Source organism: Cervus elaphus, chromosome 33 (genome assembly GCF_910594005.1).
Source record: "Cervus elaphus chromosome 33, mCerEla1.1, whole genome shotgun sequence".
NCBI classification, from domain to species: Eukaryota; Metazoa; Chordata; class Mammalia; order Artiodactyla; family Cervidae; genus Cervus; species Cervus elaphus.
This window is the reverse complement of record NC_057847.1, coordinates 33729915-33752985: the sequence shown is the minus strand read 5'-3', so window position 1 is coordinate 33752985 and position 23071 is coordinate 33729915. Positions and strand designations below refer to the sequence as shown.

The following is a 23071-nucleotide window of genomic DNA, read 5'->3' as shown; positions in this document are numbered from 1 at the left end:
TCCTCCTCCTCTAGTGCAGTGCAGCATTTTCCACACAATTTTTTCTAAGTCCGCAGCATGCTTAAACCTCCTCCCTGGTGTCTGTGCTTCTCTTAAAGTTACAAATTGACTCTCTCTTGGAAAAATCAATTTCAGGCCTTCTCTATGCAAGGTGCCTATTGATTTCTATAGCTTGTGAGTTCACAAAGTACCTATAATGTTCGTTTAAACACCATCAGCTCTTACAATTGCAGTTCAAGATATTTTCCAGATGAAAGTGATGTTCTGGTGGTTTAGAGGGGTTTGAAAAATTATAGGTCAGGCACTAGTTATGAGCACCTGAACAGTTCCCTGGAGGGTAAAAGTTTGAGTGGAGAGTGGTTTTATTTCGATGAAATAAACTATTTGATAACTATTTTGCTATCTGGTCATAACTTTCTTGTTTCATCACCACGGCACAAGTCTGTGGAGGAGGAGACATCTACTGTGTACAGAGGAGACGGGCAGGCTAGTAAAGAAAGCAGCTGCGATGTTTGATGAGCTTTTTCAGCATTTTTGTTGCAAATTTTCAAGGGTTTTGAGGGAAATATTTACTGATACTCCTCTGTAAGGAAACAGAGATAGGCATCATTGAACAACTTGTAATTGAATGTGTGATCAAAACCCTGATTTGGGATAAACAGTGGGGAGGAGGGGCAAAAAAGAATAGATGGAAATGTAACAGTAATGGGGGGATTTCTTGTTTTCTGTGGGTTATTCTCAGCCTGATCTCCAGTACAAAACTGGAGATTATTTTAGAAAATTGGGCAATTGAGGAAGAAATTCCATTTTAATATTTTTAGAGGATCCAATGATCTTTTATATGAGTAAGACAAAAAAAAAAAAAGACTAGTACCGATAACCCTCATTTTGAATCCAAAGAATTTTAGAACTAGTAGAGCCTTTGAGAACGTCTAGATAGACGCCCTTATTTTACAGATATGGAGACCACAGCCCAGGGAGATTAACTTGACAAGAATCCAGATGTGAGAGAGTGGCAGAGAACTTTATTGTAGATCCCTAGAGGATCGGCCTTTCTCTAGACTGCTGCTCTCTAACAGGTCTGTTTCGTCATGCTTTTATCTTTTGTGCCATCTCCTCTTAGAAACAGAATGAGCACATCTGTTGGTGAAGGTAATTGGCACCTCATCTCTGTTGCCTATTTTTTTTAAGTTGGTTTTTATGGAAAGTATGGTTATCTCCTGGCTGTAATACAATACCAGTGATGAGTTTATGAATAAATTCAATGAGCCTAAGGAAATAGTGGACAGAGAATTCAATTTGAGTGTGAATGAACAATTCCTCTTCCTCTTTCTGTGGCATGGCAGACTGTTGAGACTTTGCTTGTGTGTCCCTGACAATGATGGAAATATCTTACAGCAAATATGTTTTATGTTTACGTGAATGAAATTGGTTTGTCTTGGTGACATAATGCTACTTGTGGCAATGTGAAAATATTACGATGAAAGTAGATGAGATGCAGTTTGCAGTGTGCATCTTCAATAGCAGCTAACAAATAGAAGTTTCTTTGATTTACTTAGAAATAGAACCCTGTGCATTCCACTTTTGCCAGAAGGGTGAATGGTCATCCTGGATTCCCTGAAGAAAAAAAAAAGATAATGATACCCTTCCATCCCTTCAACTCCAGGACCCTACATTACTTGTTCAATAATTCAAGACCAGAAACCCACTTACCTTGCATTTCAATGAGACTCAGTCACAGCTTCTGACTAAATGCAGTAATTATATTCTGTTTTACTGGTTAGGTAAAGATTGGCTTTCATATTTGCTTGCTTTATGCCCTGAAAAACTTAAATTTGAGTTTAAATATAAAAACACAATTAGACCAAGTTTCAAATGAAATTTTATATGTCGACATCATGGTAAATCTAGGAAAACAACACATCACTTGTGGTTTTAATTCTCAGTTAGGTATATAAGAAGCTAATTATAAAGATAGTTCTGGTGGTGCTAATGTACTATTTCTCACATCATTTAAAGGATAAGACCCTATTAGCATGAAATCCAAAATAGAAAATCATAGAAAAATCTTCCATTTTCGCACATCTCTTTTTTTATTCAGGATATCTATAGATGCAATTGATATTGTAGTGAACAGTACAAGAATTAGAGTTGAATTAAATAGTAAAGACACCACCTTTACATTACTGATCAGAATATTTTTGTCTGACAATGTAATTTGTTTACAAATATTTCTTACAGTATTTGAGTTTTTAAGCTTCTTGATAAGAATCATATTTTGATTTTGGGGTCATCCAAAGTGATCATGGGCAATAAAGAGATGATTATTGAACTGCAAAATATTGTCACTTGAAAAATGGATCCAAATGAATTTAGGTGATTAAAATTTTACTAACCATTCTACTAACAATGGTTCTACTAACCATTCAAAGTCTTAAGACCTTTTGGCTTTGGTTTGATCACCAGAGGTTGACTGGCATTCTACTTGTTGTTTATGTTGGTGATGATAAAATCATAGTGCCTGAAGCAAATGTCCTTGTGTTTCTCAAAAGATTTTAAAATTCATCATGCAAATCAGGCAATCTGATGCTTTCTGACAGCTCGAGGGAAGTATATTTGTGTGCATGTGAATGCAAAAAAGCGTTAAACCTGGTTCTGCTAAAAAAAAAAAAAAAGCCAGTTGCTATTTCTGAATTGGCTGCAATATTTAACCATTTCACTCTGGAAAGTACTTGTTTGCACTCTGAAAATGTTGCTTCTTTTTTGTCTGAACCATTTGGAAATAAACTGGGAATGTGTTAGGGCCACAGAATTGTTGTACCATATGTTTTATATGTTCAGCTATAGTGATCTGGCATGAACTATAATAGTTAAATGTCTGAAATTTACTGAATTCTATTGAGAGTTAGATTAAGGTTAAAAGTACAGTTTTTAAGCATAGTGAAGAAATAGCAATCATAATAAATATAGCAAAACATAAATATTTTATTTTCAACCAAGGATCAATACTTAAAAACTAGAAAGGCATTTTCTTTGAATGGTGTTTAATTTCCAGGTAGGGAAGTATTTGTAGCGAGATAAAATTGAAATGGACACTCAAGTTTTTGCATTTGATTTTATCTCATCTCACAAGTATTATACTAATGGAGTGGTAATAAAGATTTATGTAATTTACAACTCTAGAAATCTGCATGATATGTTATGAAACTTGATTTATATGATGAACCATTAAATCACTTTAAGATCCTTCATGGATATCTGCAGTGGTCATAGCATGACAAAAAATAAAAATAAAAATCTAAAAGCAAATTCTATTAAAATGATTACCAAAGCACTGTGAAAGCTGGTAAAGACTGCTTCACCAAGTACTAAAAGCACTAGATATTTCTGGCTGAATTACAATAGTGGGTCACTAATTGTGATGTTTGGAGGGGCTGAAATGTATATTTCAGTAGTATATATTTTTATGCTCGATGATAATGTTAGTGGATATAAAAACTGTACATATTTTAGTTTTAAATCATATTAATAAAATTACTTTATTCATGAAGAATACTTAACATTTCATTTTAAAATTTTCACTAATGCCTACAGTTTTCTACATTAAAAAAATGTATATATTTTGAATCTTAACAATGCCAGCATTTGGGGTATTTAATTCCATCTCTTAGGAAACTTGTTTGGAAGAAATAAAGACTATTAATTTTAAACACAGTTAATTTTTCTACTTTTTAGCCTGTTGTATTTCACAATTTCTCCAAAGGTGTTGCCCCTTATCTTCTTGCTATGTCAGCTGTGAGTTTTTGCTGTTTGCTGTTTCTGTGGCAACCATTATGTTGGCTTAGCAAGAGTAGTACATATTTCAGATATATACATTCATAATTCTAGGTGCACACACACACATACACACACTCACTTTTAGAATTTTTTATTTACTAACAGAATTGATGATTAATCTAACTATTATGATGGTCATTAATCAGTACTAAAATACTATGCTGAGATCATGGCTGCATAAAACATATATCATGTATTTGGCCTACATTTAAAAAAAAATATGCATGAAGCTAGAGGAACTGCAAAAGCAAACCAAGGAGTAAACTTAACTAAAATTTACAGATATTAACAAAGAAGCGTATATATTTAAAAAGTCCTCTCAAAATGAGATATTTTGATGAAAAATTAAAGAATGAATGAAATTCAGGATAACAACCTAAATAAGAATTGTTATTTTTAGCAGAGCAACTCTTACTTTTTTTAGCATTCACTAGTTTTGCAGCTAGAATATGGAAACTGTTGAAACTTATAATTGCAGTATTTCAAGTTCCTTGAGGTCCAGAACTGTGTCTTTTTTTTCCCCCACATTGTTGTTGCTGTTCAGCTGCCCAGTCGTGTCCAGCTCTTTGTGACCCCATGGACTGCAGCATGCTAGGCTTCCCTGTCCCACACCATCTCCTGGAGTTTGCCCAAGTTCACGCTCGTGACATCGGTGATGCCTTCCAGCCATCTCATCTTCTGATGCCCTCTACTCCTTCTGCCCCCGATCTTTCCCAGCATCAGGGACTTTTCCAATGAGGCATTTGTTCACATCAGAAGACCAGAATACTGGAGCTTCAGCTTCAGCATCAGTCCTTCCAGTGAATATTCAGGGTTGATCTCCCTAAAGATTGACTGGTTTGATCTCCTTGCTGTCCAAGGGACTTTCAGGAGTCTTCTCTAGCACCGCATTTCAAGGGCGTCAAGTCTTTGGCATTCTACCTTCTTTATAGTCCAGCTCTCACACCCATATGTCCCCCACATTACTTAATGTTAATAATCATAATAGCAAGCTTTATTAAGCATTGTCATTTGCCAAGCACTGTGCTAGATGTTTTAAATAAATTATTATTATCATTATTATTATTTTGAGTTTCATTATAGAATTTATTTTCCAGAGGTTCCTTTTTTTTTGACCACACTCAGTGGTTTATGAGATCTTAACTCCCCAACTAAGGGTCGAACCCGGGCCACAGCAGTGTACGCACCCAGTTCTAACCACTAGGTCACCAAGCAATTCCCCAAGTATTTTGACTCTTTTAATACACTGTCCTAAATAAATTTATTTTTGATTAGTATGTTCATGACTTTTTCTAAAATGTACATGTCTTAACTGATCAAATGATTTCTGTCATCTTAAATGTGAAATGAGTGAACTGATACAGACTAACTATAGAAATTATTGGGTTGGCCAAAAAGTTCATTTGGGTTTTTTCATAAGATATTACAGGAAAACCCGAATGATCTTTTAGGCTAACCCAATAATTAATATTGCTGGATACAATTTAGGGTCTTCTTCAATGGGTACAGACCCATATGAAAAATGTTTTTATATCAGATGTTCATAAAGTTTCCAACTATGCATATAATATTGTCAGTATAAATGAAATCACTTTCCAAACTTCCTACACAGTTTTAAATTTATTAATATCAATATCATAATTCAATATTTTAAGATGAGAGCACTGAAATATTTTTAATACATATATTTAAAGTTTATTACTTAAAAATAAATATTAAAAAATTTAGCTTTAATTTTTGCAATATTTTCCTTACAGTGAAAAATTATAAAGAAACTATATACTACACAATTGTTTAAATAATGTATGGAATACCCATACAATAGATTACCATGTGGCCACTAAAAAGAATTGAACACATGTATCCATTGACATAAAAGTATATTCAAATTAATAAATAATTCACATTAATTGCAAAATTATTTTGCAGATTCATCCCACTTGTAAAATATTACACATGAGGTATGAAAGCAATAAGATCTAGAAACAGAAAGAGAAACACATATTTTCTATTGTTGCTGTTGTTCAGTCACCCAGTCGTGTCTGACACTTTGCAACTTCCAGGACTGCAGCACACCAGGCCTTTCTGTCCATCACCATCTCCCGAAGTTTGCCCAAGTTCATGTCCATCTTAAGTTTTCTCTGAATAGTGGCATGGGTAATTCAAATTATCTATATGTTTCTCAATATTTCACGATATCTATATATTTTCTCAATTTATATTAATATATTTTAGTTTAAGACTTATTGTCTCCATTCATTACAATAGCTTTCTAGAATTTTTCACTAATACAATTACTGCTGCTATAACATGCTTATAATTTTTTCCCTAAGATAGAAATCATAGTTCAAAGGTATCATTTTAATTGCCCTCCAGAAAGCTTTACCAATTCATGTGCTCACTTCTAATAACTAAAGTAATCCCCCTAGTAAGTTACCAAACTAACTAGGCATTTTTTTCTCTCTCTCTCTGTGCATATATACCTGGCCAATTTGGTAGGTAAAGACTGATATTTCCTTAATGCTTTCACTTGAATTTCTCTGAATAGTAGAAAGCAAATTATTTACGTATTTATTTACCCTTTTTTTGTGTGTATAAGTGGTCTACTTTAGTTCTTTTTTATCATAATTTTCTCTTTCATTATTTTATATTAAGTATTATTACATTAACATTTATGTGATAAGATCCTTCCTATTTTGAAACTGGTCTTTCAACTCTGTTTATGTTTGCCACAGAACTATGTTATATGGTCAAATATACTCATGGATTTGGCTTTTAAGAAATGTTTAGGTAGATCTCAGCTCCCAAGATTAATTGCATACAAATAATCTCCTCCAAAACTTTCGTAAATTTCTATTAAAAATTTAGATCATTGGATCAATTGAAAATTGTATTGGCATACTGTGTAAAATAGACAATTTTTTTAGTTTTTCTAAAATCATATATTGAGTAATATAATATTTGCTATTTGAAGTTCTGTCCTCCTCTTGAACCAAATTCTTATATACAGTAGGATCAGTGTCTGTAATTTTCCATTTCATCATCTAGATGGCTATGCCTAAACCAACAATACTGACTCTATAGTAAGTTTTATCTCACATAAGAGTTCCCAATTTTCCATAACGCACTACTATAAACAGAAACACGGTATATTATTACACTTTTTAAGAACTCTGTTAGTTCAGTTCAGTCACTCGGTCATGTCCGATTCTTTGCAACTCAATGGACTGCAGCACGCCAGGCCTCCCTGTCTGTCAACAACTCCTAGAGTTTACTTAGACTCATGTCCATTGAGTCAGTGATGCCATCCAACCATCTCATCCTCTGTCATCCCCTTCTTCTCCCACATCAGGTGGCCAAAGTATTGGAGTTTCAGCTTCAGCATCAGTCCTTCCAGAGTATTCAGGACTGATTTCCTTCAGCATGGACTGGTTGGATCTCTTGCAGTCCAAGGGATTCTCAAGAGTCTTCTCCAACACCACAGTTCAAAAGCATCAATTCTTCGGTGGTTTCTTTCTTTATAGTCCAACTCTCACATCTATAGATGACTAATGGAAAAACCATAGCTTTGACTAGATGGAACTTTGTTGGCAAAGTAGTGTCTTTGTTTTCTAATATGCTGTCTAGCTTGGTCATAACTTTTCTTCCAAGGAGCAAGCATCTGTTAATTTCATGGCTGCAGACACCATCTGCAGTGATTTTGGAGCCCAGAAAAATAGTCAGCCACTGTTCTTCATCTATTTTCCATGAAGTGATGGGACCGGATGCCATGATCTTAGTTTTCTGAATGTTGAGTTTTAAGCCAACTTTTTCACTCTCCTCTTTCACTTTCATCAAGAGGCTTTTTAGTTCTTCTCTTTCTGCCATAAGTGTGGTATCATCTGCATATCTGAGGTTATTGATATTTCTTCCAGCAATCTTGATTCCAACTTGTGCTTCATCCAGTCCAGCATTTCTCATGATATACTCTGCATATTAGTTATTCTCACATAATTATTATTTGAATTTTATAAGAATGTCATCAAACTACCAAACAAACCATGGCATTGGAGTTACATTACATGCTATGCCATTGGAGTTACATTACATTTATAGGTTAATTTGAGCCACAAGGCAAATTGACATCTTTACAATTCCATTCCAGGAATACCAGATATCTTTCCATATTTAACTGTCATTCTACCCACAGAAGAGTTTTGTGCATTTCTTCTTGCAGTGCATTTTTCTTGCTGAGTCCCTAAGTTTTTAAAATATTTTTACATCTATTAGAGATTTTTAAAAATAATCCTATTTTTATTCAAATTTCTATTATGATTAGCTGAAAAATATTTTTCTTAATATTAAAATCATTGTTGCCTTTGAATATTAAAGTGAAAGCCACTCACTGGTCTCCAACTCTTTGCGACCCCAAGGACTATACAGTCCATGAAATTTTCTAGGTCAGAATACTGGAGTAGGTAGCCTTTCCCTTCTCCAGTGGATCTTCCCAACCCAGGGATCAAACCCAGGTCTCCCACATTACAGACAGATTCCCAGCTGAACCACAAGGGAAGCCCAAGAATACTGGAGTGGGTAGCCTATCCCTTCTCCAACAGATCTTCTCAACTCAGGAATCAAACCAGAGTCTCCTGCATTGCAGGTGGATTCTTTACCGACTGAGCTATCAGGGAAGCCCGCCTTTGAGTCTACTTTAAATAAAATGTGCTTCCTGGGTGGGGCTAGTGGTAAAGAATCCAGCTGCGAGTGCGGAGGACATGGCAACCCACTTCATTATTCTTGCCTGGAGAACCCCGTGGACAGAAGAGCCTGGTGAGCTACAGTCCATGCAGTCGCAAAGAGTCAGACATGACTGAAACAACTTAACATGTGTGAACACAAGAGGTCCTTAAAAACGTTCAAGGTTATTTTAAAAATCCACTTAAAAATGTTCCATTGAAAGAAAACAAACCTGAAAGCATCACTTTTCCTGATTTCAAACTAAATTACAAAACCACACTAGTTAAAGCACTATGATACTAGAATAAAAACACGGACCAAAGGAACAGATTAAACACCCCTAAAATAAATTCAGGTATGTTTGGCCAACTAATATTTTACAAGGGAGTCAAAAACACTCAATTAAGAAAGGATAGTCTCTTAAATAAATGATACTGAAAAAAACTGTATATTCGCATAACAATAATGAAACTGGACCCCTGTCATATAGCATTCACAAAAATTGACTTGAAATGGGTCAAAGGCTTAAATGTAAGGTGAAATTGCAAAACTCCTAAAGGAAAACATATGGGAAAATCTCTCTGATGTTCATCTTGGCAATGAATTTTTTGAATATGACACTAAAAGCACAGGCATCATAAACAAAAATCAACAAGTAATGCTATACCAAACTAAAACGCTCTGCACAGCAAAGAAAATGATCAACAAAATGAAAAGCAATCTATGGAATGGAGAAAGTATTTGCAAATAGTATATCTGATAAGGAGTTAATATCCAAAATATATAAGAAACTCATGAAACTGAATAACAAATGATCCATTAAAAAACTGGGCAAAGGATGGAATAGAATTTTTTTAGATGTATAATGACCAACAAGTTCATGAAAAGATGCGCAACTTCAGGAATCATCAAGGAAACACAAATGAAAATAACAGTGAGAAATCACCTTACACTTGTTAGAACAGCTGATATCAAAAAGACAAGAGATAGAAAATGTTGGGGAGAATGTGGAGAAAGAAACCCTTTTACACTACTGGTAGGAATGTAAATTGTAATAGGTTTCCAGGAACCTATGGAAAACAATATGAGGTTCCTCAAAAAATTAAAACCATATTGCCACTTCTGGGTAAATGCCCAAAGGAAATAAAGTCATATCTTAAAAAGAAATATATACCCTTTATGTTCACTGCAGCATTATTTGCAATAGTCAACTTGTGTCCATTAATGGATGAATGAATAAAGAAGTTATGGTGTATGTATATATATATATATGTGTGTGTGTGTGTGTGTGTGTGTACAATGGAATATTATTTAGCCATAAGAAGGAGAAAATCTTGCCATTTGTGACAACATGGATGGAATTTGGGGCATTAATGCTAAGTGAAATAAGTCAGGTAGAGAAAGACAAATACTGTATGATCTCACTTATATGTGATATTTAAAAAACAGAAAGCTCATAGAAACAGAATAGTGTTATGGTTACCAGAGCTGGAAGATGGAGGAAACAGGGAGATGTTGGTCAAAGGCTAGAAAAATAAGTAAACAAAATATTTCAAAAATACATTTGAAATTTATACACAGATGGTAATAATATAAAAATGGTGCAAAAAAGCCCTATGCTATTTTCCACTTAGGGCTTCCCTGGTGGCTCAGCTAGTAAAGAATCTGCCTGCAATGTGGGAGACCTAGCTTCAATCCCTGGGTTAGGAAGATCCCCTGGAGAAGGGAAAGTCTACCCACTCCAGTATTCTGGCCTGGAGAATTCCATAGACACGACTGAGTGACTTTCACTTTCACGAGGACAAAGTGATTAAATCAGTTAAATCAGGGGAGTAGTAAAAAGATAAAGTATAGATATTGCTTAATGTGAAAGAAGGAAAAGCTAGAAATATTAGTTTTTAATACAAATAAATAGATATAATGGTTTGTTGAGTCTCCTTTATCTGTTCTGCAAATGGGTTAAAGGATAAATCATCCACTTTATTAAAAAAATCTTCAACATTGGGGTATGATAAAAGGAAATAAAACTGCTCAGTTTAGAAGCCCACATATTGTAGCTGCAGATTAATTTTAAATACATTTTTGTTTCCTTGTGGCCATTTTTTGTTTTGATAGCCTCCATCTGGTATTGATCTGTGTTTTTTGTAGTCTGCTTACTAGGCACAAATCAAAGAAATCAACTAGTTCTTCTATCTTAAAAAGCTGGAAGAAATTTCCTTTTTAGATTTCTTTCCTTTTTTATTTTTGGTATTTAAATTCTCTATTTAAGATATGATGGTCACTGAGGACCTATCAACACAATCACTTTCACTTAATTTCTCTTACTGGTAATAAATAACTATATCAGTTTTTAAATTGCATTTCTTACTGGTAATACTTGGCATTTGTCCTAGCACTTCTTTAAAATATTCAGTTAATAGTCATGGTTATGTTAGTCAGAATTTTTTATTGCTTGTGAAAAAAGCTCTATGCAATCTGGCTTAAACAAAAAAGAGATATCTTCGTTCATGTAACTAAGAGAGACATGGGTGAGATCATATCAGGCAAAAACGGTTCTAGGGCTCAAAGAATAACCTCAGTGCATCCTCCCACCCCCATGACTTGCCTCTGTTCTCACTATGGGAGGGCCTTACTTTCTCCCACTGCATATGGGGTTATGGGTTTCCCTTAAGATCTATGAAAGATATCTGCTTACATGTAGACATACACATCTTCCTAGCACTATATTCTTGAAGACAAGAAGCTGTCTCTTCCACCCCTGGCTCCAATAGTTTAGATGGTGAAATAGCTCATGTCTTCATAGTGTGTCAACTATGTACTCATTTGTATTCATTCTCTGCCCTTTCTCTGAAAATTGCATTGCCTGATTGCTTGTCTACTGACTTCCCTGAGTGTGTGCGTGCGTGCTAAGTCGCTTCAGTCGTGTCTGACTCTTTGCAACCCTGTGGAATGTAGCCCGCCACGCTCCTCTATCCATGGGATTCTCCAGGCAAGAATATTGGAGTGGGTTGCCATGCCCTCCTCCAGGGAATCTTGCTGATCTTGGCATCGAATCCACATCCCTTACATTTCCTGCACCTGGCAGGTAGGTTCTTTAATACTAGCACCACCTTAGACCACTGATTTCCCTACAAAATGCAAAATTGAAGTTCATATGCCCATTTAATAGATGAAGAAACTGATGTTAAGTAAATTGATGTGCCCAAAGTCACAGAAGTAAGAAAGATAAAAACATAGAAATGATGACAACCTCTGTTTTTTGGTACTCCAGAACCTAAGCACTTTTTCTAACAATGTCATGTCCCTAATACTTTTCTTGAACTGCATTGAATCTTCATTTGTCTACTCTTATTAGTAAAAATCTCCACTCAAGTTTCATTTATTGTTCACTTTATGGTAAAGTCACTTTATTATTAAGTCAGCTATCATGAAGTGTATCAACAGAGAGATCCGTAACAAAATTTTCTCATATAATATCTAGATTGCATCCCTCTTTTCTTCATCCGCACATTATACCTGACATTAGCAGGATATGCTTCTTCATGTTACAAGCAGACAGATTTGGGGACAGATTAATTACATAATTATATATCCCCCATTTCTGTCTGCCACTACATGCACTGCTTCTGAAATGTGGAGAAAGTATGTAAAAACATTAAGTACTAACTAGGTTCTGGGCACTTTCCACAGGGAAATATTGGTGAGGCTTCTTACATTTTATAGTGGCAGAGAAGATACGGACACATTCTTATGTAACAAATTTGTGGTTTTTTTTTCTCATTTCTTTTGAGAAAATGGAGGTTATCAGGGCAGTGCGAGCAAGCCTTCAAGACTTTATTTTGACATTCCTACCCTGCAGAATAGTAACCCTGCGTGGTTTCCATGAGAAAGAATCTAAATAATTAAGATAGATACTGTAGACTGCTTCATTAACTGAAAGTGGAGGGAACAAATGCTGTAAAGATCTTCCTCTTTCATTCCTGTCAGTGGATGCTGCTTTTTCTTTTTTTAGATTTGATTTCTATTTTCTGCAACTGAGCATGAAAGTACACTGACTAACATAGTCTGTAATTTAACTGTGTTCCTAGGACCATCTGTAAGAATTTAAGCATTTCCTGGGAATCTGATCAATTCTAGCAGCCTTTCTCTATTTTCTCTGTAAATTTAAGAGCCCTTCAATTAATTTTATATTTAAAAGTTGGTTTCTGCTGAAAAAAAAATGTGGACCCAACATCCAAAAACTGTTCTGTGCTTCAAAATTGGTTTTGTTGAATAATTTTCTATTATGCAGCTACATATGCATTTTTATGTAAAGTCATAAATATCATATCACAGAATTTGGTTAATGTAAGGAAGATTTGTTCCTTCTCCCCTATTCATTGATTCAGTCATTTATTTATATCAGTATTGACTCATAGATATTCATTTTATTCTTTGGGTTATAATCTAATACTGTCATTAATTTTTCGTGCTTAAATTATTCCAACTTTTACCATTGAGAGTTCTTTTGGGTCAGTTCTTATGTCCTTCTGACATGACTGTGCCTCTTTTTTTCCTTCCCTTTCTTACTTTTCATCACTGTAAGATCCTTCAGGTTCATCTGATATTTACCTGCCCCAATCCTAGAATTGGCCATTTCTCAAAGAGATTTTTTAAATACCAGTCACTGGGTAAATGATGATGCAACGTAGTGAAATGGGAAAGACTGGAGGAAGGGGAGGAAGCCCGAAGTATGTTACCTTCCTTCCTCACTCCCTCCCTTCCTTCTATCTTTCTTTTGTTATTATTACTATTTTTAATATGTTAAATTTGAAAAGCCTACTAGCCATGTAAGTGGACCTGTAGAGTAGACAGTGAGTATAAGAATCTAAAGCTCAGAGAAGAGGTTCAGACTACATGTCTACATTTGGGATTCACAGATAAAGGATAGCATTTAAAGACAGAGGACCAGGTCTGCTTTGCTATGAGTCACACAGAAAAGTCTCAGACTTCAGTTCACAAGAGGCTTTAGAGGTTAGGGATAAGGGAAGACATCAGACAGAGAAGTTGAGAAAGGGCAGCAAATGGGCAGGAGAAAATCCTACCTTATGTGTGGTATCCTACAAACCAGGTAAAGAAAGAGTTCAAGACAGGAAATCTGTGTCAAGCTCTCTTGAGATATTAAGGAAAAAAAGGACTGAAAATTTACCATTGGATTTGGTAATATTTAAGCTCACTGATAAACTTTATAAATGTTATTTCAGTGGAACTGTGAAAATGAAGTCTAATTTGGGGGAGTTCAATGTAGAATTGTATCTGAGAAACAGAAAATACCTTCCTTTGACAAGTTGCTACAAATGGAGTAGAGAAATAGGTGATAGTGAGATGGGGAACTGATGGAAAGGGACTTTATTTTTAAGTTTGGAGACATTACAGCATATTTGCAGACAAATGGGAATAATCCAGTAAAAAGAGGGGGGAATGATGATGCAGAAGAGAAAGGGGATTATTAAAGTGGCAAAGACCTAGCATTGGTGAGAGGAAATGGAATCCAAAGCTTAAGAGAGGGAAATCACCTTAGGTGGGAGAAAGAACAGTTTCTCCATCATAACAGGATTGAAGGTTGACTCCATGTGTACAAGTGTTAGGGGTACACACAATATTGTGGTGAGAAGAGGAATTTGAATAGGGTTTTTTTCAGTTTTCTTAGAAGCAGTAGCATAAACTAAGTTGGAAAAGATGGGAAGAAATGATGGACAGTTGAAAAGAAGTAAAGTTGCCTTTTGTGGTATAGAGTTGAAGCATGCATTAAGAAGGGAAATGTAACAAGATTGTCAGACACTGCTACTGGGGACCCACTTACAAGAGCCTACATTTTCTCTAGTCATTATCATCTCTTCAGCTATGAGAGGCATGTTCATAGTTGGAAGAGAGATGAGTTTAACTAGCTGTTTTTGTCACATTTATTTGAAGAAGAGAGGAAAAAGGCCATCATGGTGAGTGTATATGTGAGGGAGAGACCACAATGATGAATAATGGACCCTAAATTCAGTAAGTGGGGAAATGTGAATGTGAGTGGGATGAGAGAAAAACATGTAGAGGTCAAGAAACTTTCTTGTTGATGAAGTGTATGATTTATTGGAGACTTTTACTATAAAGATTCCTTAAGGCTTCCCTGCACCCTGTTGATGCTATCTGCTCTTGCAATGGTGGAATATGAAAAATATTTTCAGTCTCTTTTATGATAATCTGTCAAGTCAAGTTTGCACCTGTTCTTGGGTCAGTCTTGCTAATTTACAATTTTCTTGGAATTTATCTACCTCTTTGGTGTTTTCAATTTTTACCTAAATTTTCACCCAAATTTTCTTCTAGCTCTTGCAAATTCCTAGTAATTATAGTTATGTCTTTCCCCATGTCTTTAAATATAGATCTCTCTGAACTATTTCAGAGATTTGTTTTGCACACTTGAGAGCACAGCTGATTGGAAGAATCCCATGGTGAACCTGATATATAAATATCCTAACTAGGACTGATTTAATTTGTTTCAGTAACTCCTGTCCACTTTTACTGAAATAGAATGACTAAGTGCTATTATAATCTTAGAAAGTTTTTGGTCATATGATACCATTCACTATAGTTCAGCACATGTTAGGAAAAATGGATTAAGGGCTACATGTATTTTGATAATTGCACTTTATCAGGTGTATGTAGGTACAAAATTGAAGTGGTATTGTTACTTAAAAAATAAATCTAAATAGAATCAATGTGATTTCAGTGGTATTTTATTGTCTTTAAAAAAATAGGGCCAAACTGTATATGACAGATTGGTGTTTCCTGCTAGATTCCTTTGTCCTAGGCCTTTTACTTCTGTCTGGAAGTTGTCCTTCAGAGTGAAAGATGCTTTTGCTGATTGAAGGCATATTAAATACACAATACTGTGTTTTGAGATGCAGTTGCAAATGTAACTAAACTGTTGCACCAAACTTACAAGTTGTATTATTACCTTAGAAGCACTGAATAGACAATTCATATTTCTTCACTTGTGTTCATAGAATATTTCCTTTTGACATATTGAAACTGTGATATAAGCCAGGCTCCCAGACATATAGAAGTGATCAACTTGAGAATCTCAAACTCCATGATTCTTGGAGGAACAAGCTTAGTCTGAAATCCCCACAATTGCAAGAAAAATAAAAATTTTAAGGATGGGAGCAAATTAAAAGAATGTTGTAAGCAAGTTGTATTTCATCCTATCTAACCACTGAATCACCCACTAAATACAACACAAACTGATCTTATAGCTCAGTCAAGGCTACCACTGAGATGTGACCCTCATTGACCTCAGTGAAGTCTAGCATGGCTGTTGATTAAAACATGCCAGCAAGAGCTTGGTGCATCACTGACCTGCTAAAGGTACCATTTAGAGAAAATGTTGATGAACATGGGCGAGTTCTTTGACCCTTGCTTGCCACTCCGAATGGCTTCTGGGATCTTAGGCTGATTTACAGTAATGTGTATGGGCAACCAAGAAACCACAGGGCCTAGAACTAGAAGAGGTGGCTTTCACCTTCCACCCGCAATATTGCAAGACTTTCTGTAAGTGAAAAACGGTTCTTAGGGAATTTCTCAATTGAACCCCAGGTATGAGGAAAGACCAGATGTGAACTGTAAGTATTGGGTGCACGTTTTAAAATAATAATGTAGGTTTTGTCAGTTTTGTTTTTCATGGAACTCATAAGCAGAAACTGAAGTTCTTTAGATGAGCACAACAAAAGATATGTGAGGACAAATGATATTACATTTACATTAGCATACATGTTCCATTCCATCAATGTCACGCTCCTTGATTATTTTTCATAGTTCCTGAGATAGTTATATGTATCCACAAATCAGTCCCAGATGTCACTTGTCATTGTTAAGGCCACCCATGGGATTGCAATCTCATTCAAGAAAAGTATAACAGGCTACGCTGGGGGGTTGGGGGGGAATTCTACTTAAGTCATGATCACATCATAGACATAGGATTTCAGGAAAGTGGCACTTCCCACAGATCTTGTGTAGACCATCACCGATGTGCCCACAGGGCTTGCAAAGGAAGACCAGCAGCCTCTGCATCTTCCTGGGTTATATCATCTAGGTGGTATTCCTCTATGTATTGCCTGAGTCTCAAGTGGGTGCTGTTGACTGATGGATCCTAGCTCCTCCCCTCTCGACCTTCTTTCTCACTTGTGGACACATGCTTTTTCACACAGTCTCATGCAGCCAGTGTCTCCTAGTCACACCCAGAGAGCCACGGTGCTGAACTGGAATTGTTTCCAGCATCAACCACTGCACACTGTGCCCAGAACTGGTGTTGATTCTCATATCTCCAGGTCTTGGAACATGGCACTGAATACGACTTGTTCTTCTAAAATTATTTAACTTTTGTGATGACTCCCTCTCAAGAACTTGACTGACCTGAGTTAGGATCAATCCTGCCCATCAAATTTATTTTTACATCCTTGACCTTCAAACAGATCAGAGTTTGAGTCCATTTATTTTTCCCCATCACTGTGGGTCCCTTGGCCTCAGTCTGAATTATAGGTTAATTACAGGTATGCAATTTTCAGTTTAGTTCAGTTCAGTCACTCAGTCATGTCCGACTCTTTGCAACCCCCATGGACAGCAGCATGCCAGACCTCCCTGGCCATCACCAATTCCCGGTGTCCACTCATGTCCCGGTGTCAAACTCATGTCCACTGAATCAGTAATGCCATCCAATCATCTCATCCTCTGTTGTCCACTTCTTCTGCCACCTTCAATCTTTCCCAACATCGGGGTCTTTTCAAATGAGTCAATTCTTCGTGTCAGGTGGCCAAAGTATTGAAGTTTTAGCTTCAACATCAGTCCTTCCAATGAACACTCAAGATTGATCTCCATTAGGATGGACTGGTTGGATTTCTTTGCAATCCAAGGTACTCTCAAGAGTCTTCTCCAACGCCACAGTTCAAAAGCATCAATTCTTCAGCCCTCAGCTTTCTTTATAGTCCAACTCTCATATCCATAAGTGACCACTGGAAAAACCATAGCTTTGACTAGATGGAACTTTGTTGGAAGAGTAATGTCTCTGCTTTTTAATATGCTGTCTAGGTTGGTCATAACTTTCCTTCCAAGGAGTAAGCGTCTTTTAATTTCATGGCTGCAGTCACCATCTGCAGTGATTATGGAGTCCAAAAAAATAAAGTCTGTCACTGTTTCCACTGTTTTCCTATCTATTTGCCATGAAGTGATGGTACCAGATGCCATGACCTTAGTTTTCTGAATGTTGAGCTTTAAGCCAACTGTTTCACTCTCCTCTTTCACTTTCATCAAGAGGCTCTTTAGTTCTTCTTCACTTTCTACCATAAGGATGGTGTCATCTGCATATCTGAGGTTATTGATATTTCTCCTGGCAATCATGATTCCAGCTTGTGCTTCATTCAGCCCAGCATTTCTCATGATGTACTCTGTATAAATATTTTTGCTTTACTCTACAGACTACCTTAAATGACTAAAGAAAGTTTTTTATTTTTTGTTGTAAAATGCAATTATGCTTTAAATTTCAATTTTTCCAACTGGTAGTCAAAAATCATACAGTCTCTTCCTGAGAGTTAGCTACACGTCACAAATACATGGTAGCCAGTTTTCCTGTGTGTACAATAGGGAAAACTGAACTAGATAGCAGTTTCTTCACTTTTTTGCCTCTTGATTTGTTTATATTTAAGTTTCCCCACTTTTTTATAGAAGCAAAATTTTATTTTATTTTTAGGATAAAATCTTAATGATACCTCAATATGTAAAAATGACATTTAAATAATATGAGATTCATTTTCATTAACAAGAAAATTAGAGTTAAGATTATAAATGACATTTATAGAAAGATTCATTTCAGCATCTAATTTATTTTTAGTATTTGATTTTAATTTCAGATAAGTTTTTAAAGTCTGTATTCAATGGACACATTACAAACAGGTAGAGATCTGTTAGCATGCTTGCTTGTTGGTTCTTAGTTGCTTGACATGCAATCTAAGATATGTATCATAACAGAGGAGTCAGTTATTTTCTGAAATATTCCTCAAAATAAGTGCAAGGGTGATGTAAATTATTGCTTTAGTGGTCTTCAGTATGTCATCATGTTATGCATAATATTCTTAACAGGGTTTTACGAGATTTTAAATTATACTTAAAATTGAATTTTGAATCTATCTTTCCAAAATTTCTCATTCTTTTGCTGAATCTGGGCTTTCTCAGAAGCAAACTAAACTCTATTATCTCTATTAACTCTGTAATTCTAACCGCAATTTGATAACACTATGTTACTGTTGTGAGTGCTGCAAGTATTCTAGTATGTTCTAAAGCTATTTAAAGTGTATATCCATGAAGATACACATAAAGTTTAAACAGAGAAAGAGGCTCCTAAAGACATAATTTTCCTAAGACAACTTTTTTCTTAAAGATGTTTGCTGTTTTAAGCTTGTTTGAATGACATCAGCATAAGTTGTTTGCTCAGTCTATTTCTTCATTCAGTAATCCATTCATAGTCCTTTTACATTAGCTATTGTTACTGGCTATGATCAGAGGTAGTTCATTTCTGGCTGTTGTGCAAACACAATAAATGAACCACAGTTCACAAGTTTCTCTATGTCGTGTTTATGGAAAAATTTTACACTTGTATATGGACTTACTGATTTTTCTTATTAGAATGGAAATTTGTTAGTTATTTAGAAAAAGTGATTATATATGATACATTTTAGTCTGGAAAAATAAAAGCATTTAATTACTGCCAGGATTTTATCATCTCTTTAAATTATTTCACTAATCCTAATAAATATTTATTGTGATTTTCATCAACTATCTAGCTATAATATTTTGGTTGGTTTTCTTGTTTATTTTTGTTTCTTGAAGATATGAATCTCTGGAGACTAGAAAGTTATTTAAATTTAGTGTGATGTTGATTGATGAGATAAAGTGCCTTTAATTTTTTGTCCCTAGTAACAGTTGTTGATTGAATAACAGGTTAACAAATAAATGAAAGCTTATGAATGATTAGAAATTTACTACATTCTTTTAAGATGGATATTTTTTCTGCACTAATTTATATACAGTATAATCATTCAGTTCTAAATTTAATGCCTTATTTTTATATTCCAAGAATCCTATTGATTTTGCTCTGTGTCATATTATATTTACACCTTGTTGTAAACTTTACTTCTTGAAAATATAACCTTATGTAACATATTGGTTATATATTTTCTTTTTTTAAGGAAAAAATAAGGAGAGATCAACAGACTGAAAAGATGTTTTCAGAGGCATAGCGTCTTCAGGAAGATACTGACATTCATGAGATCTCAAGGTTAGTATACATTATCCTTTTCATAGTTATGCAGATCTGGGATCTAACTGTAACACTATTCCCCATGCTGTTACTGCTAATGTGTAATTGGATAATAAGGAAAAATGCTCTTATATAAAATACTTATATTTAAATGATCTCTTTAAGATTTCAGGAAATTCATTTATACTAGAAATGTATATTTTTATTCAATTGGGGATAATTACAAGAATTTTTTTTTAGTATAGAATCCATTTTCTATTAAAGTTTTTTTCACTTTTTTAATCGGTAATACTGTTAGCATAAAAATAAACATTATGCATTCCTATACATTTTTATTTTGAATTTGTTAAGGAATGTATACCTATTTAGCAAGTCTTTAAATTTCTTTTGTATCTTTTGTTACAGCATACACACATATACACACATTGTTTAGAAGGACCACTAAAGAGCAATCTTTCTAAAATTCTTAGAACCTCATCCCCTGACTTTCCCAAGTACAGTAAAAAATTTTACTCTTGTCAGAAAGTGTGACCTCAATAAAATGACAGTTGGTATGAATGAGCAAAAGGATATGTGAGGAATTTACAAGTTGTTTAGAGTCATAAATCTAGAAAAGCAAAGCAAAATAAGCCTGCTCTTATTAAATAGCTTCAGTTCAGTTCAGTTCAGTCACTCAGTCCTGTCCCACTCTTTGCGACCCCATGGACTGCAGCAGGCCAGGCCTCCCTGTCCATCACCAGCTTCCAGAGTTGCCTGAAACTCATGTCCACTGACTCGGTGATGCCATCCAACCATCTCATCCTCTGTCATCCCTTTCATCTCCTGCCTTCCATCTTTCCCAGCATCAGGGTCTTTTCAAATGAGTCAGTTCTTCTCATCAGCTGGCTAAAATATTGGAATTTCAGCTTCAGCATCAGTCCTTCCAATGAATATTCAGGACTGATTTCCTTTAGGATGGACTGGTTGGATCTCCTTGCTGTCCAAGGGACTCTCAATAGTCTTCTCCAACACCAAGTTCGACACCACAATTCAATAATAAACAGTTTATTATAGTAATAAATGAACATAAAATATTCATTTGGAAATTTGAGCTACAATGTAGGTTAAAAATGGTTCATTCTGATGGGATAACTTGAGAAAGTGGATAATTTCTGACTGCTTTGTATTGTGGGGACCCAGTGTCAAATATTAATAATTTTAAATGAAATATACTGATGATTCTTATTTATTTTCATTTGTTTTATGTGTTTATTGAGGTAACATTGATTTATAACATTATATAAGTTGGATGTGTGCATTCTATTTCTGCTTCTGTATACAGCATAGCATGCTCGCTATAAGAAATTTAATTTCTATCTGTAATCATACAGCTGACCCTCCTTACCCATCACCTACCTGTTCACTGCCTCCCAGCCCCTTCCTTTCTGGTAACAACTACTCTGTTCTCTGTAATGATCTTTTATTTTGATTGCCTTGATCATGCTTCAGAATCTTCTTTCCCTCACTCATCCAAGAACACATCATTCAAAACTTATTTAGGACTTAACCATATGCAAGACAATGGGCTGAGTGAAGTTTTGGTTGTTTCAAAATGAATAAGATATGGTTCTTGTTCTCAAGAATTGTGCAACTGATAGATGTGTTTCTGGGAAATTAATTTTATTATTAATGCAAGCAACACATAATTAAAAAGACAAGCTAGATTTAAAAGGGCAAATAATGAATCCTAAAGCACAGTGGGAATTCTTTGGGTATTATTCATAAGTTCACATTATGGCTTTTATTAGTCAACGATACTGAGTGTTTATACCAATGGGAGTGGTGCTCCATTACAACCCACATTCAAATGACCTTTTAGTAAAGCTCTTCAAGTACAATACAAGTAAGTAATATGAGATTCTAAGAAAGAAAAGTCTCTTTTTTGCCACAACTGCAAATTTAATGTTGTAGAAAATAGTTATGCAAACACATGAAAAGAACAAAGGTGAGCATTGCCTACTTAGTTTTTCTTATTCCTGTATAGGCAACTTCTTTATTAAGCTAACCAGAGAATTAAATCATTTCCCCAAAGACCTAGAAAGGCATGTAGATTTTCAATGCTTGTAATGTAGGTTTGAATGCTATAAACCCCTAAGGAATCCATATGCAAATAGCTGGGTAAGTAAAGAGATTTGCAGTAGAGTGGGAGTCTAAACTCCGCTGGAGACGGAATTGCACAGCACTATGCTTCTCACAAAATGCTTCTAAAAAGGTGATGTCTTAAGGTGCAGCATCTCCAGCACTAGCCACAAGTAGGACTCCACCCCCAAGCCATGAAAACAAAAAATGTCTCCAGATGTTGCCCAGTAACCCCTTGGGAAAAATTATCCCAACATGAGAATCACTGATCACATCCTAACCTCCACAACCTCAATAAACATCTACCCCATATCAACAAAAATCCTTCCAGCCACCAACAGCATCTTGTTCTCAATTAAAGCTCAACTGAGACACTTTAAATTCCAGGCACCATTGTTAAAGTGAAACTCACTTAACCATCTGTATATGTTTTTAGTTTCCTTTCATTTGCTTTCACCTGTCCTTGTATCTAAAATGTGTCTGACAGAATAATGAGTGAATATGAAATAAGTTAGAAAATTAGGGGAAAGGAAAAAATAAGGTTAAAACATAAGTTTTTTATTGGGAGTCACAGAAGGAAATGGCAAACCACTCCAGTATTCTTGCCTAGAGAATCCCAGGGACAGAGGAGCCTGCGGGCTGCCGTCTATGGGGTTGCACAGAGTCGGACATGACTGAAGTGACCTAGCAACAGCAGGAGCACATAAGTCTTAGGATACAAATGAATAAATCCTTTCTCTCTCACCTTGTTTTTCTTGAATCTGTGGCTTTTTCCATTTTCCCAAGCCTTACTTGGACTTTGGCTTGGACACCAGGAGCTTACTGTCCACATTTCTATAGCCTGTCCTTTTACACTGTACACACAAACCTGAATTTATATGAGAAGTCTCTTTTCTTAAATTCAGGCCCATGAGTGCTACAGGAATGAATTATACCACTCTGAAGATAGATGGTTTTCTAATCTGAGCTAGTCCCTCAGTAGCATTCACTAATCCTGTCACTCTGATGTGGTCAGCCACCATTTCAAAGTTTATTGCCCAACTTAAGCCATACAATCCCTGCCCTTCA

The 23071-nt window shown here is 35.4% G+C and overlaps 1 protein-coding gene across 2 annotated transcripts in view; it reads left to right on the top strand.

The window, feature by feature from the left end:
* The window catches only part of CSRNP3 (cysteine and serine rich nuclear protein 3), a 196261-nt gene that overhangs the window by 16506 nt on the left and 156684 nt on the right, over positions 1–23071 (top strand). For both annotated transcript variants that reach the window (XM_043894613.1, XM_043894612.1), the window contains one exon: positions 19815–19903. In XM_043894613.1, the coding sequence (XP_043750548.1) occupies positions 19891–19903 (13 nt within the window). In that variant the 5' untranslated portion in view covers positions 19815–19890. The remainder of the gene's footprint in view (positions 1–19814; positions 19904–23071) is intronic.